The following is a 12,890-nucleotide window of genomic DNA, read 5'->3' on the forward strand; positions in this document are numbered from 1 at the left end:
GCTGGTCTACAAGCACTACCTCTTTTGCCTTTGCTCAAGCTGTTTCTCACCACATATACCATCCATTCCATGCCTGCCTATCATAATCTTATCTAGTCTCCTAGCTTTGCCTCAAATACACCTCCATGCTCTTGCTGGTGTCCTACCAAGGGGCTAGCCACCCTATTTCCTTACCTCCTAAAAACTTCCTAGGCTGCATGCACTCATCCTACTCTTTATTTTACTCTTTCTTGTATCTGTCTTGATTCTACCTTACTTCTAGGATGGATTAATGAATGTGAGCCCAAATTGCCTATCTCTGGAGTCCTCATAACCCTGGCCCTGGAGAAGGCAGCAGTAAGTGTTTATTAATCTGATCTGGAACAAGTATTCTGAGTCCCTGTTTGTCCTACAGTCTTACTTCCAATGGAGTCAGTTCTCACCAGCCTGATTATTCTACCGCTGCCTGTTGGAGCATCCAATGGACAGTCAAGCTGCCACCATTTGCTCTGAAAGGCACACTGTACACCTCTGTCTCAGCTATGTATCTTTGTGATATCCTAACCATAGTGATCTCACCTTTCTCAGCTTGGCATCTTTGTGCTTTGGTTTAAATGTGAAATGTCCCCCAAAAGTCTTATATGTTTGGAGGTGGAGCCTGGTCAGAAGACATAGGTCACTGGTCGCATGATTTGGAAGGAGGTATTCCTGTTTCCAGGTTCTTCCTTACCTGTCTGCTTCCTGGCTGCCATAAGTGAACAGCTCTTCTCCACCATGCCCTTCTACCCTGAAGTTTCTGCCTTGTAGCCAACTAATCATGGACTGAACCCCCTAAAACTGTAATCCAAATTAAACTTCTTTGCATTTAAGTGTAGGTGTTGGGTATTTTTTCCCAGCCATGGGAAAGATGACTAATACACTCAAAAAGGCATCATCCTTGAGTGAATGGTGCTCATTAGAACCCCATAAACCATACCACAGTTTGAGAATGCCTGGGATTATCCAGAAGAAGAAAATTTGATTTGTGTAAGGAGAGTTGGCTTTCAGACAAATCAGAGTTCTCTTTGCTGTCCTCACAAAGGTCAGTCCCCAGGATTCAATTTTCTATAGTTCTAAGAAGAAGCTTACCTGTAACAGTTGTTGTCAAATTTGTTGTAACTGGCAAATGCAACCAATACTCCAAATCCAGCCCCCAAGGAAAAAAATATCTGAGTTGCAGCATCAATCCACACCTAAAACCAGCAGACAAAAGCCATTAATCTCTTCTTCCTACATATTTAGACTATCGCAGTGCTTGGGAAAGGCTGGAAAGCCCTGGGGATACTTTGAGAACAAGGAACATGGTCTGAAGCAGAGATGGGCTGTCAGGGAAACTCCCTTTCCCCACAAGACAGGCTAAGGTCTCCTTAGAATCTCCTAGCCTGAGATATTTATGAGTTCCCTGGAGGAACTCACTGAATCAAATTAATAAACTGATTTTCAAAGAAAGTAAATAAACTGCAAGCTGTAGGCTAGAATATTGATGGGACAACAGCAAAGGGTCTGGACATTTCAGGAGTTTTGGAGAACACTTTTACAGAAAAGGATAATGATTCATAGTAACTTCTACCAGCACACAGATAGTGGTCATTGTGGAAGGAGGTCCTGGGAAGCAATGAGATTTACTTGCTCCATCCTTTTGGTGATGAAAGCTCATGGCTGGAGGTCTGAAGACCTGAACCTCTCTTCAGCTTCTCTGTTTCATTGGTTATCCCTGGTCAGTTTCATCTCTCTAATACCTCAGTTTCTTCATCTGTATGGTGGGGGATAATTATACCACCCCTACTTAGAGCTGCAAATGATTTCTGTCATCTCCCCACTTGCATTATTCCAGGTTTCCCCAACTTTGCAAACAGCATAATGAGAGGAATAATTTTATAAGAGAAAATAGATCTGCCCCTTGAGACTACACTAACAGTTTCATTTCTACACATCTGAACACCTTGGAGGAGCTAAACAACTGCAGAACAAGTAGAAGTCTGCTGTGTTTTGCAAGTCTGAAAACCGAACCTTGTCTTATGCTCTGCTATCTTTCTGACAGTTACTAGTGAAATGGGTTTTCTCTTGGTCATTGATCTATGACACAGTGATGCATTGGGATTTGAATTATGGGAGAGCACATTGAAGTTCTTCCCTCCTAATACTATGTTGTTCCTGCATGCCAGTATCACTTTGGATTGAAATAAAATGTAAAGAATCCCTTGAGAATTGTGAGAAAAAAAATGTTGAGATTTTCTCCCTGAGGTGGTCCTGGAAGGAAGAGGAGGCTAGAAATAAGCCCAGCCATTATTTGAAGATGCAAAGGTTTCTGGTTCCACTCTCACGCTGCCACATTGGATTCTGCCATCAAATTTACCCTCCTTCATTGCAGTTTGGGGCTCTGGGCAGGATGGTAAGATGGAGGACGCTGTTTCAGGACAAAAGTGTCATGCCCATCTCCCCCCAGTGGCAGAGGGTGCTCTTTATAATGAAAGCACAGGATGGTGACAACGGCTAGGATTAAGGATTAAGAAAGTAGAAATGAGACAAGAATGGTTGATATGAAGTAATATGCCATGGGCACCAGACAGGAGTAAGTAACCAAGTACATCATGTCCCCTTCACAAGGTATGGCTCTCCTTGCAAAGAGTGGTTTGTGAAGGTCACTAAATGGATCCACAGAAGCCCAGACCATCAGAGCCAAACAGGTTCATGGAGACTTTCAGTGCAAAACTGCATTTATCACATGGACAAGCTCCTGCTCAGAGAGGGATCTTTTCCAAGGTTAGCTCCAAGTTTGTACCAAAGCTTGGGCCAGATTTTTCCACCATCAACCCCTACTGAGAACCCTCCCATCACCCTGGCCCAAGGCTGGGAAGTCACTGGGCATTGACTTACCGTGGCTTCCTTCAGACGGTAGAAGTCGATGTGCAGGTAGGCGCTGATGCCATTGGAGGCGCCGGGCAGTGTGATGCCATGGACCAGGAGCACAAACAGCACGAAGTAAGGCAGCGTGGCTGTGATCCACACCACCTGGGCAAAGCATAAGCTGGCTGTCTCACTCTGCCTGTGACTTAGTGGTAGGTAGTAGGGATCTTGAATGGGAAACAGGGTCCTTTCCCAGAGAGACCATCATGTCCTCTCACCGCCTTTCTTTACCTAATGCACATGCCACAGGCTCCATCTCCAGACCTGGTTCTGAGCCAGAGTCAGGGACAGAAAAGTTAATAGACATGAGTACATTGTGGGGAGGCTCAGAATCAAATAAATGAATCACTAGAGGAACAGTGTTGAGATCGATGTGATGGTGACAAAGATGCAGATGCCTCCTCCTCTGAAAAGTGCCTCTCCTAACCCTCTCAAGTTGCTGCAGGGAGAACCAGTACACCCACCTTTTTACTTTTCCCTTTCCCTGCAGGCCTGCATCCATCCCATCACTGGTATTGGTTGCTGCACTCATCTTTTCTTTTCCCAGTGCTGGGGATTGAGCCTAGGACCATCATACTAAGCTAATTCCTAGCCCTTTTTTACTTTTTATTTTGAGACAAAGTCTTACTAAGTTGCCTAGGCTGTACTCAAACTTGCAATTCTCCTGCCTCCATCTCCAAGAGTGCTTAGATTTCAGGCATGTACAACTATGCATAACTTTTGTCCTTCTCTCTCTCTCTCTCTCTCTCTCCCCTCCTCACTCACTCCTTTTTCCTCCTCTCCTCTTCTCTTCTCTCTCTTGTCTCTCTCTTCTTTCCTTTTCTTCAGTTAATTACATGCATCCCCTTAGCATTGCCCAAGAAGCAGAAAGCAGAATCTTTGGCCATTGCCTATGCCTATCTTGATGGGAAAAGAGATAGAGTACACACACACACACACACACACACACACACACACACACACAGAGAGATAGAGATAAATAAAGATAGATAAAGACAGCAATTTTTATGTGATCTGAAACACAAAAAGGAGAAGATTATCCTCAGGCTAAGTAGGGGCACTCTAGTCATTGCCTTGCCCAGTCTGGAGGAAAAGGGAAAGAGGAGAGGGACAGGGGGGTTTGTATGGACTTTTCACTCTTTCTTTACACTCTGTCCACACATTTGAGTACTCTGGGAGAGGTAATCGGTAAGCCTGTGAAGTGCAGCCAGGCATGGCGACATATAGCTGTAATTCCTGCTGTATACGAGGCTTGAGAAGGGTCACCAAAAGAGAAAGAGGAGGAGGGGGAGGAAGGAAGAAGAGGAAGAAGAAGGAGGAAAAGGAGGAGGAGAAGAGAAAGAGGAGGAAGAAGAAGGAAGTGAAGGAGGAGGAAGAGAGGGAGGAGGGCAGGAGGAAGAGGAAGGGTCTCAGTCTTTAAAGTTTCTGATTTAATTGGTGGAAGATGAAGCCTTAACATCAGTATTTTTCAAAAGCTCCTCTATTGATGTCAACATACAACTGAGATTAAAAACTTTGTCATAGGCAAATACAGCTATGGGCAGCCTTGCAGAAAAAGGACCGTATCCCAAACGGAAAACCACATCAGGGCCAGGGGAGCCAGATCCAAGGAAGACTCGGGTGAAGCATATCTTAAGGATAAGATAGTTTTTCCCCACAATACTCTGGCACTGTGCAGTCCCAAGTGTCTCCACACATCTGCTGGGGGAGAAAATGGAAGTCTTGAAATATGACTGAGGGAAAATAAAGTTCTTTGTCAGCCTAGAAAGACATGGACTTAACACAGAAACTGAGATGTAGACAATAGAGTCATGTTTTTCATACTTATGTTTAATAGAGTCATATTTTCATACTTATGTCTTCCTTCCTTGTGTATCATGAGCCCCTTGGAAGAAACTGCCTACATTTTTTTAAACTTAGCATAGATAAGTCCTTTAAAATATGTGTTGAATGAATAATTGGACAGTTGCACAGATGAACAGTTGGATTGTTAGATGAATGGATGGCTGCTTGCATAGTCATGGCTGGATGGTAGATAGTGAAGTGGTGAGTGGTTGAATGCATGATGAACATTTGGATGAGTGGATTCGTGATAAATTACAAGGTTACTGGATGACTAATTTAGTCAGAGAATGAGTGAACACATGTACAAGTGAATGTATGAGAAAATGAGTCAGCAAGTGAGTAGACACATCAGAGATGGTCACATCTGGGCTCCCCTTTCCATGTTACCCCATTGTTCCTCTATCACTCCCTTGTTCTATCAAGGTCTTTGTGGACTCAGGTTTTTGGCTTCATTTTTTTTCAGGAGGGAAGGAACAGGGAAGACAAACTGCCAATGACAAATAAGGAGAGAACCATCTCCTGGAAAGTGAAGCTGTTGGAAACAGGTTGCCTCACATTGATCTTAGATTCAATCTCCCAAACTGAGACAAATGGGTCTAAGTCCTTGGCAACAGACACAAAGAAGAACTTTGACATAGCCTTGTGATGAGACCTAACTGTGGTCCCCTACAACTCATGTCAACAGCTGCAGTCCAGCTGTACTGCCTGGCCCAGCTGGCTGGGTGTGATCACAGTCGTCCCATCAGAAAACAAAGCCTCAGCTGTGTTCCTACTCCAGAGAATCTCCCATGGGGCCTGAAAGTGGCCCTCCATAGGCTATGTGAACATGGATTCACTTTCCCTAAGGAACATATCAGGACATGACTGAGCTATGACTATAGTCAAGCATCAAGAAGAAGCAGCTTCTTTTGGCCATGTCTATGTGTTTAGAGCTAAACCATTCAAATCTTGTTGAAGTTCTCAGAATTGATGGCAGATGTGAGTTCAGCTGCCTAAGACCTTGTGTCAAATGTGTGGCTCCTAGATCCTTGGGCAACAGCTCACTCATGCTCATGTGTGCTCTACATGCACCCTGGGTGAAGACAAGGGACATTTGAGCTCTGTCATCTCTATCCCAGGCCCCTCTGCTCTCAGAAATTCATCTTGCAATGTATCTATGGCCATGAGAACTCAGACTTGGTCCAGTTTTAAGCTTCACATAAAAAGACAATGAATCAGACACAGTTGGGCACTCCTATAATCCTAGCTATCTGGAAGACTGAAGGAGGGGGGGTTGTAATTTCAAGGCCACCCTTGGCTGGAGATGTAGCTCAATGGTAGAGCATTTGCAGAGCACAGACAAGCCCCTGGGTTCAATCTCCAGTGCTAGAGAGAGACAGGGATGGAGACAGAGATAGAGAATCAGAGCCAACCTGTATTGACACAGTAGTGGGAAGACTTGGCTAGAATCATGATTTAAATATGAAAGTGGTGAAACTACTTATCTTATTAAATAGAACTCAGGTTTCCTTTGAATCAGTCTGGCTTTCCCTTTCCTCAATTGCACCAACTCTACCAGAATTCGGAAACCCAGTTCCATCTATTCCCATTCCCCTAATCACCTAAAGTCTAGCAGTGAAGAGGCAGATTTGTGATCCCAGCCAGCTTTGTTGCCTTCATTGATCTCCAGGCTGAGGGAAGCCTGAGGTTTCTCAAAGTTTACTCCAGTGTATAAACTGGAGTGGGTGGAAACTCTAGTGATTGAGAGGGCTCAGCACTGCAAATACTGTACTGCTTCCTACCTCACTGTACTCTGAGGTGCTCAATAGGCCAGCACGATTGTCAGTGTGATCCGGCGTAACCCCTTTCCCTGGCTCACACTATGTCAGGGGCCAGTGCATCTGCTTCTTCCTGAGCATAGTCTTCTCTTGCCAAAATGGGAAGTGTGTACATTTGCAAGTCATTTCAGGCTGGCTCTGGGGCTATGGAAACCTACTAAGGAAAGCTTGGTATCCTGTTCCAGATGCATTCTGGGAAGAAATAAGCAACACTTTTGGCTTTCTCATGAGCCAGTTTATGAAAACAATTAAAGAGAGGGCATAGCATTCTAGAAATACCCTCCGGCCTAGGGCCTCTTCCTGCTCAGCTGCCAGAATATTGGAGGACTTACACAAAATGTGGGCTGTGGCTTCAGTTAGCTCATGCAAGGAAACTCATATTACTCACTCCTCATGTTTCCACATGGGGGGACTTCCCTCATAGAATAGTCAAGTCCTGCTCCTCAAGACACTCCTCTGGGTCTCTCTGTAGAGCTACTCAGCCTGCAGACTACTTATACTCTGCTCTGGGAGTGCAAAACTAGATGGGGTAGGTTTTATCCCTTTGCCAATGGTTGTGAGGAGCTTTATCTTGGGTTGTAATATTAGGGTGGATGAAAGCTCCACATTCACAACTGAAGGCCATACATCTGCAGTTTACACAGGTAGGGTGTAACTCACCTTGGGGCCCCTCCAGAGGCCAAGAGAGCCCTGCTCCTAGTAACCAAGACAGGCACAGAAAGGCACCAGCATTGTGCAACTATGCTAGTCTGGGGCTTCCACACCTCTGTGGCTTTGCTCATTCAGTTCCTTCCACTGAGGACTTCTTCCTTCCTCCTCTTCTCAACCCATATCTGTCCTTAAAGATCCAGCACAAATGGCACCTTTTCCATAATCTTTGCAGACTGTCTCAGTCAAAAGAGCATCGTCCACTAATACAGCATCTCACACCTTTTGACTATAACTCATATTAAGGAATACTTTCTATCTCATGTAAAACTGCGCATGCACACATAGATTGCCATAACAAACACAATTCCACAAGACATCTCTCATTTTAATGTGTGTGATGTACTCTCATTAGCTAGCCTATTTCATTTTTTAAAATTGTGACAAATTGGGCCCAGGATTTAGCTCAGTAGTTCTGGGGCCTGCCTCGCAAGCCCAAGGTCCCGAGTTCTATCCCTGGTACCAAAAAAAAAAAAATTGTAACAAATTGCTAAATTGATTCAAGATAGTTTAAAAGCCCACACATAGCTTATAGTTGGCCATCTAATGTGAAATCATTTCCAAGGTAAAATTAAGTTTAAAATAAATACAAGATATACAATAGCAGGTAGAGCTTGTGACTATTGATCTTGATTTAAAAGTGGACATACATATATGTCCTGAATAGAGACCCAAGAGATTGGCTAATTCACAACCTGTCTGTAAGCAATGAAGAAAGCATTTATCTTACTTATTCTTGTTTCACTCATATTAACTATAACTGGTGTCCATAAATGTTTAAAAGTTGAATTGAATTCCAAAGAACACATAATGTTGTTCCCCAAACTTATTTATTCACCCTTCTTCAATCTTTCAACAAATATTTACTGCAGACTGACTATGTGTCACCTTTTGGGATGGCAGTGATCTTAGATTGGTTTTACTCTGCTTCAGAATTCCTCCAAGCCCTGTTCTTTATTTTGTTTGAGTACTTTCCTAGGGCTGACACTGTACCCCCAACATACTGTTAGGAAATTACATCTCCAGTTCTTGACAGACTGCATCCTTACTGGCTGCTGGTATCCTGTGCCAAACTTTGTTCTTAAAGTGCAGTTAAGACCCAAGATTTGACCCAAGCAGTACCACACAGAGCAGAAGAACCACCCAGCTGACCTTAGTCAACTCCTGGAATCATTGGAGACAATAAAATAGTCATTATTTAAGTCACTACATTTTGGGGTGGTTTGCTACACAGCAATAGCTAATCAAAACACTGGAAATCACAATTCCCAGGTATATCTTCTTTAATACAGTCAAGTTCTAGGCCCCAAGGGCCCCCAGCTGGTCATTGCTCCTTGATGTTCCTTAGACTAAAAATCAACGCAGGCATTTCTTTAATATACCCAACCTGAGAGGTTGACTATTAGAGGACAGTGTCACCCAAGTTCAGAATGCCACCTTTCTACTGGTCATCTGGCCCTATGTTCTTTTCTCTAAACTACTAGATCCTTGTTGATGCTCAGGACAGTGTCAAAGGAAACAAAACCACAGCATGCATCTAGATATCTTCTGGAGCATTTGCTTTTACTCAAAAATTTAGGGGAGAGGGATTTATTGATTTGATAGTAAAGTAAAAGGTTATATTTCAAAATAGGCTGCAACATTTGTATGAAGTTTTAGTCCAGAATTCAAAATATATCAAAGACATGTCAACAGTAGCATTAGGCTTTGGCTCAAGGCTCTTGGTAATGCCCCATTCCCTGACTTCTGCTTTTTGCAGAGCTTTAAAAGGAAACAATGAGTCCTGATCTACTTGTATCCACTCCTGCTGTCAGGTAGACTTAGGCTTAGAAAAGGGATGAGTTGCCATATCAAAGACAGACCTCAAGCTGACCCAAGCTCAGTACTCTCCTAATTCCAACTTGGCTTTTCAACAACCATATGGTTATAGCTAGGAAAAGTATTTTCTTTTCAAAACCGACCTCCTCCAAAGTAGAGAAACTAAGAGGCATTACCTTGCCTGATGTCTTCACTCCTTTCCAGAGGCTGAAATACAGGATGATGACGATGACCATCAGACAGAGTAGGAGCTGCCACTGGGGCAGGCCAATGTCGTGAATCCCGCTGCTCTCGTGAAGATGCAGGACACCACGCCTGCTCAGAGGAGAGAGAAGGGGACCAGGGAAGATGGCATCAGGGTAGATGTTACAGCTTCAAGCCAGAATGTCCAGCAAAACTCTCATGTGCTGAGCTTTTGGAAAGTGTTGGGAACATAGGGGTGCTGTATTCATTAGTGAATTCATCAACAGCTGAGTGTACTGTTGGAAGGTGGGGCCTGGTCTGAGAAGGAAGGCCACTGGGTATATCTTTCTCCCTCCCTACATCCTCCCTTTGCTCTGTTTCCTGGTCACCATTAGGCAAAGCATCTTTTCTCTACCAAGGCCCTTCACTGTGCATTTCTGCCTTGAAGCCAGTCAACAAGAGACTGTCACTATGAGCTAAAATTAACCTCTCCTTCTTTAAATTGTGGTGCGTCTCACTGTGTCTCAGCAACAAAAAACATGACTAAGATGGAAGTCAAAGCCAAAAGAACATAGAAGAGACAGAAGTTGAATTCTATTCATTTAAAGTGCTATACAACTAAAGGTAAGTTTAAACCAAGAGGTTAGAAGTCAAAAAAGGTATACCCTGGGATGGAGAGTGAGGGTTACAGCTTAGAGGGGACCCAGTTTTCTAGTACACTTGTCATGTTCTTATTCCTAATTTGGGTGTTGATCATATGGTTGTGACATTCAATGACCTGTCATTTGATGACTTCACTTCTCTGGAATATTTTATCCTTCAATAAGTGTAGTATTTTTAGATCAAGGTACCAAACCAACAATAAACACTGTGGAAGTTTGAAAATATTAATGTCTTTCATACACTCTACAATGAAGGAATCATAAACAGAACTGAAAACAAAATGATCACTTGCTAATTAGAATCTAATCATTAAAGTCACTTAGGGTCAAGGTCAAATGAGACTAATTGCTGAAACAGTATGGCAGGCCCCAGGGAAGGGAGGTCCCTCCCCACTGACAAAACCATACCCTGGCAAGATGAAGCAGGAAGAATGGGGACACCTTGCTTGGCATGGCATTTGTTATGCAACCAAATCATGCCCTCATCTCTGAGGGTTCCCCACAGCTGACCCTCAGACATACTCAGGGAACTACTGCACACAGCCCCTGCTTCAGTGGGCTTAAATTCTTTATATCCTGGAAGTAATATTAAATGTAATTAAAAATAAAATGTGGCAAGTTTTCGGAGAGTCCAGGGAGCTGCAGGGGGTCCCCAGAATGCATCTCTACCCCACCCTCCTCGGAGTCTCACGCCCTCATGGTGTAGTTTACTGCCAACTGCCCAACAACATCTTTAAAGGCTCAGCTCCAAAGTCTCTTCCTCCTAGGGGGCTCCCTGATTACCCTTGAGACAAATCTTTAATCTTTTCAGTTCCTGGGGCTCCTATGGCATCAAGATTGATTGTATGCATGGAAGATGGCTCCAAGATCCCCTCATGGACACCAAAATCTGTGGATGCTCAAGTCCCTTTTATAAAATAGCATTGTATTTTACATATATTCTTCTATGTATTTTAAATCATCTCTAGGTTATTTATGATGCCTAATACAAAGGGGATACTATTATAAATTGTTGTTATATTCTATCATTTAAAGGAAACTGAAGCAATTGTCTGTACATGTTCAGTACTAGTGTGATTTGTTTTCAAATATTTGCAATCACTGTGGCTGAATCCTGGAATGCTCACAGATATGAAGGCTGACTGTAAAATACTCTCCAGAGATGTAGAGGTAAATAAATCACTCCCAGGTCCCCAGTGTTCAGCCCAGGAAAAGCAGCTGTACCTGTTAGCTCATAGCAGATTATTGGGTTAGGAAAAGATAAATGGTCCCATCTTTTTTTGCAAGCCCCAGCAATCCATCTTCTAATAAAAGATGAGGCCACCTCAAGGAGAAATTGGAAGAAAAGACGATCAAATTCTTGCACTCTCACTTCTTCTCTTAGCATCTCCTTCCCAGACTTATGGTAAACTTCCAACGTGTTCAGTGCAGTTCTTTCATACTGCTCAGGGCAACCATGTACTTCCCCATATAGGAAGTTGACTTTTTTTTTTTTTTTTTTTTTGGTACCGGGGATTGAACTCGGGACCTTGCGCTTGTGAGGCAGGTGGCAGAACCACTGAGTTAAATCCTCGGCCCAGAACTTATTTTATAGGTGTTTTCTCTTGGAGTGAGATCTGTTCAGAAAGAGTCTGATTGATAAATCCATACAAATAGGCTAGAGGCAAACTGATTTAATATATTGTTCTTCCCTGGAGTGATGTCTTAATCCATAAGAAGGACTCATTGATGGCAAAAATGTTACATACTGCAGTGGATAGGTCAGTTGATTGTCTATCTGTCTCTCTATCATCCCTTCTTTCTCCTTTTCTTCCCCTTCTTACCTTTCTCCTCTTCCCCTTCCTCCTCCTTCATCTCCAAGGAGAAGTACAAGTAAGGAGGATCAATATAATTTGAGACCTTTCAACAGGGACAATCTTCTCAACCCATACATTAGAATCACTTGGGAGCATTTAAAAATTACTAATGTCAAAATAAAACTTTTAACATTTTTCTTATTTAAAAATTACTGCTATGTGGACCTCACTATCAACCAGTTAAATTAGAATTCTTGTGCAATTAGGCCTGGGTACCAGAATCCCAAATTTCCCAGGTGATGCCAAAGGACAGGTAAAGCTTGGACCTAAAGGGTCAGAGGTCCACTCAAATTACAGGTCTGCTGGAGCAAAACAGAGCTGTGAAAGAAGTAGAGTACTTGAGGAACAGAAGGCTCAGAGAGGCTTCTAAGAAGTGGACTTGTAAGTACTTTGGGAGCCTGCTTGGTCCAAGGAGCCCACAGAAAAGAGGTCAATGACTGCCTTTTCTGGAAGCAGTAAGAAAGGCCCCAGAAGTTTCAAAGCATATGAAGAAAATGTACACCTCAAGGGTGGAAACATGTCTAGCTTATCCTTTATTAGAATTTAAAGTTTATTTCTGGGAAGATGAAAACCATCATTGATGCTATGTATGTTTCATCCATCCATCCATCCATCCATACATTAATAAGAGATGTTTACTATTTGTAAGAACATGAAAGAGGGTAGAAGAATGTGGCATAGAAGTTATTCAGGCTTTGGGGTCAGACAAACCTGGCTCTCATTCTGGCTCTGAGCTCAGAACCTGTGTGACCTTTAGCGCATTTGTGTGTGTGTGTGTGTGTGTGTGTGTGTGTGTGTGTGTTTTATGAGGATTGAACCAAGACCTTCACATCGAGCTACATCCCAGCCTTTCTCTCTCTCGCTTTCTTCCTCTCTCTCTCTCTCTCTCATATTTTTTGAGATGAGATCTTGCTAAGTCACTAAGTTCTCAGGCTGGACTTGAACTTACTATCTTTCTGCCTTAGCCTCCCAGAGTGCAGGTATAATAGGTACCTCCCACCATGACTTCCACAGACTTTCAGAACTCTACTCTGAGCCAGGCAACGTGTAGGAGGCTGGTGACATGGCTGTGGACA

General features: G+C 43.2%; 1 protein-coding gene across 2 annotated transcripts in view; it reads right to left on the bottom strand.

The window, feature by feature from the left end:
* Slc6a2 (solute carrier family 6 member 2) overlaps positions 1–12,890 on the bottom strand; it is a 42,511-nt gene that overhangs the window by 10,706 nt on the left and 18,915 nt on the right. For both annotated transcript variants that reach the window (XM_087206378.1, XM_013073307.3), the window contains exons 4-6: positions 9,290–9,428; positions 2,896–3,030; positions 1,108–1,211 (exon numbers count right to left, since the gene is read on the bottom strand). In XM_087206378.1, the coding sequence (XP_087062504.1) occupies positions 1,108–1,211; positions 2,896–3,030; positions 9,290–9,428 (378 nt within the window). The remainder of the gene's footprint in view (positions 1–1,107; positions 1,212–2,895; positions 3,031–9,289; positions 9,429–12,890) is intronic.

This window comes from Heterocephalus glaber, unplaced genomic scaffold (genome assembly GCF_053883595.1).
Source record: "Heterocephalus glaber isolate CG9 unplaced genomic scaffold, H.glaber_assembly_v1.0 deba00000071, whole genome shotgun sequence".
NCBI classification, from domain to species: domain Eukaryota; kingdom Metazoa; phylum Chordata; class Mammalia; order Rodentia; family Bathyergidae; genus Heterocephalus; species Heterocephalus glaber.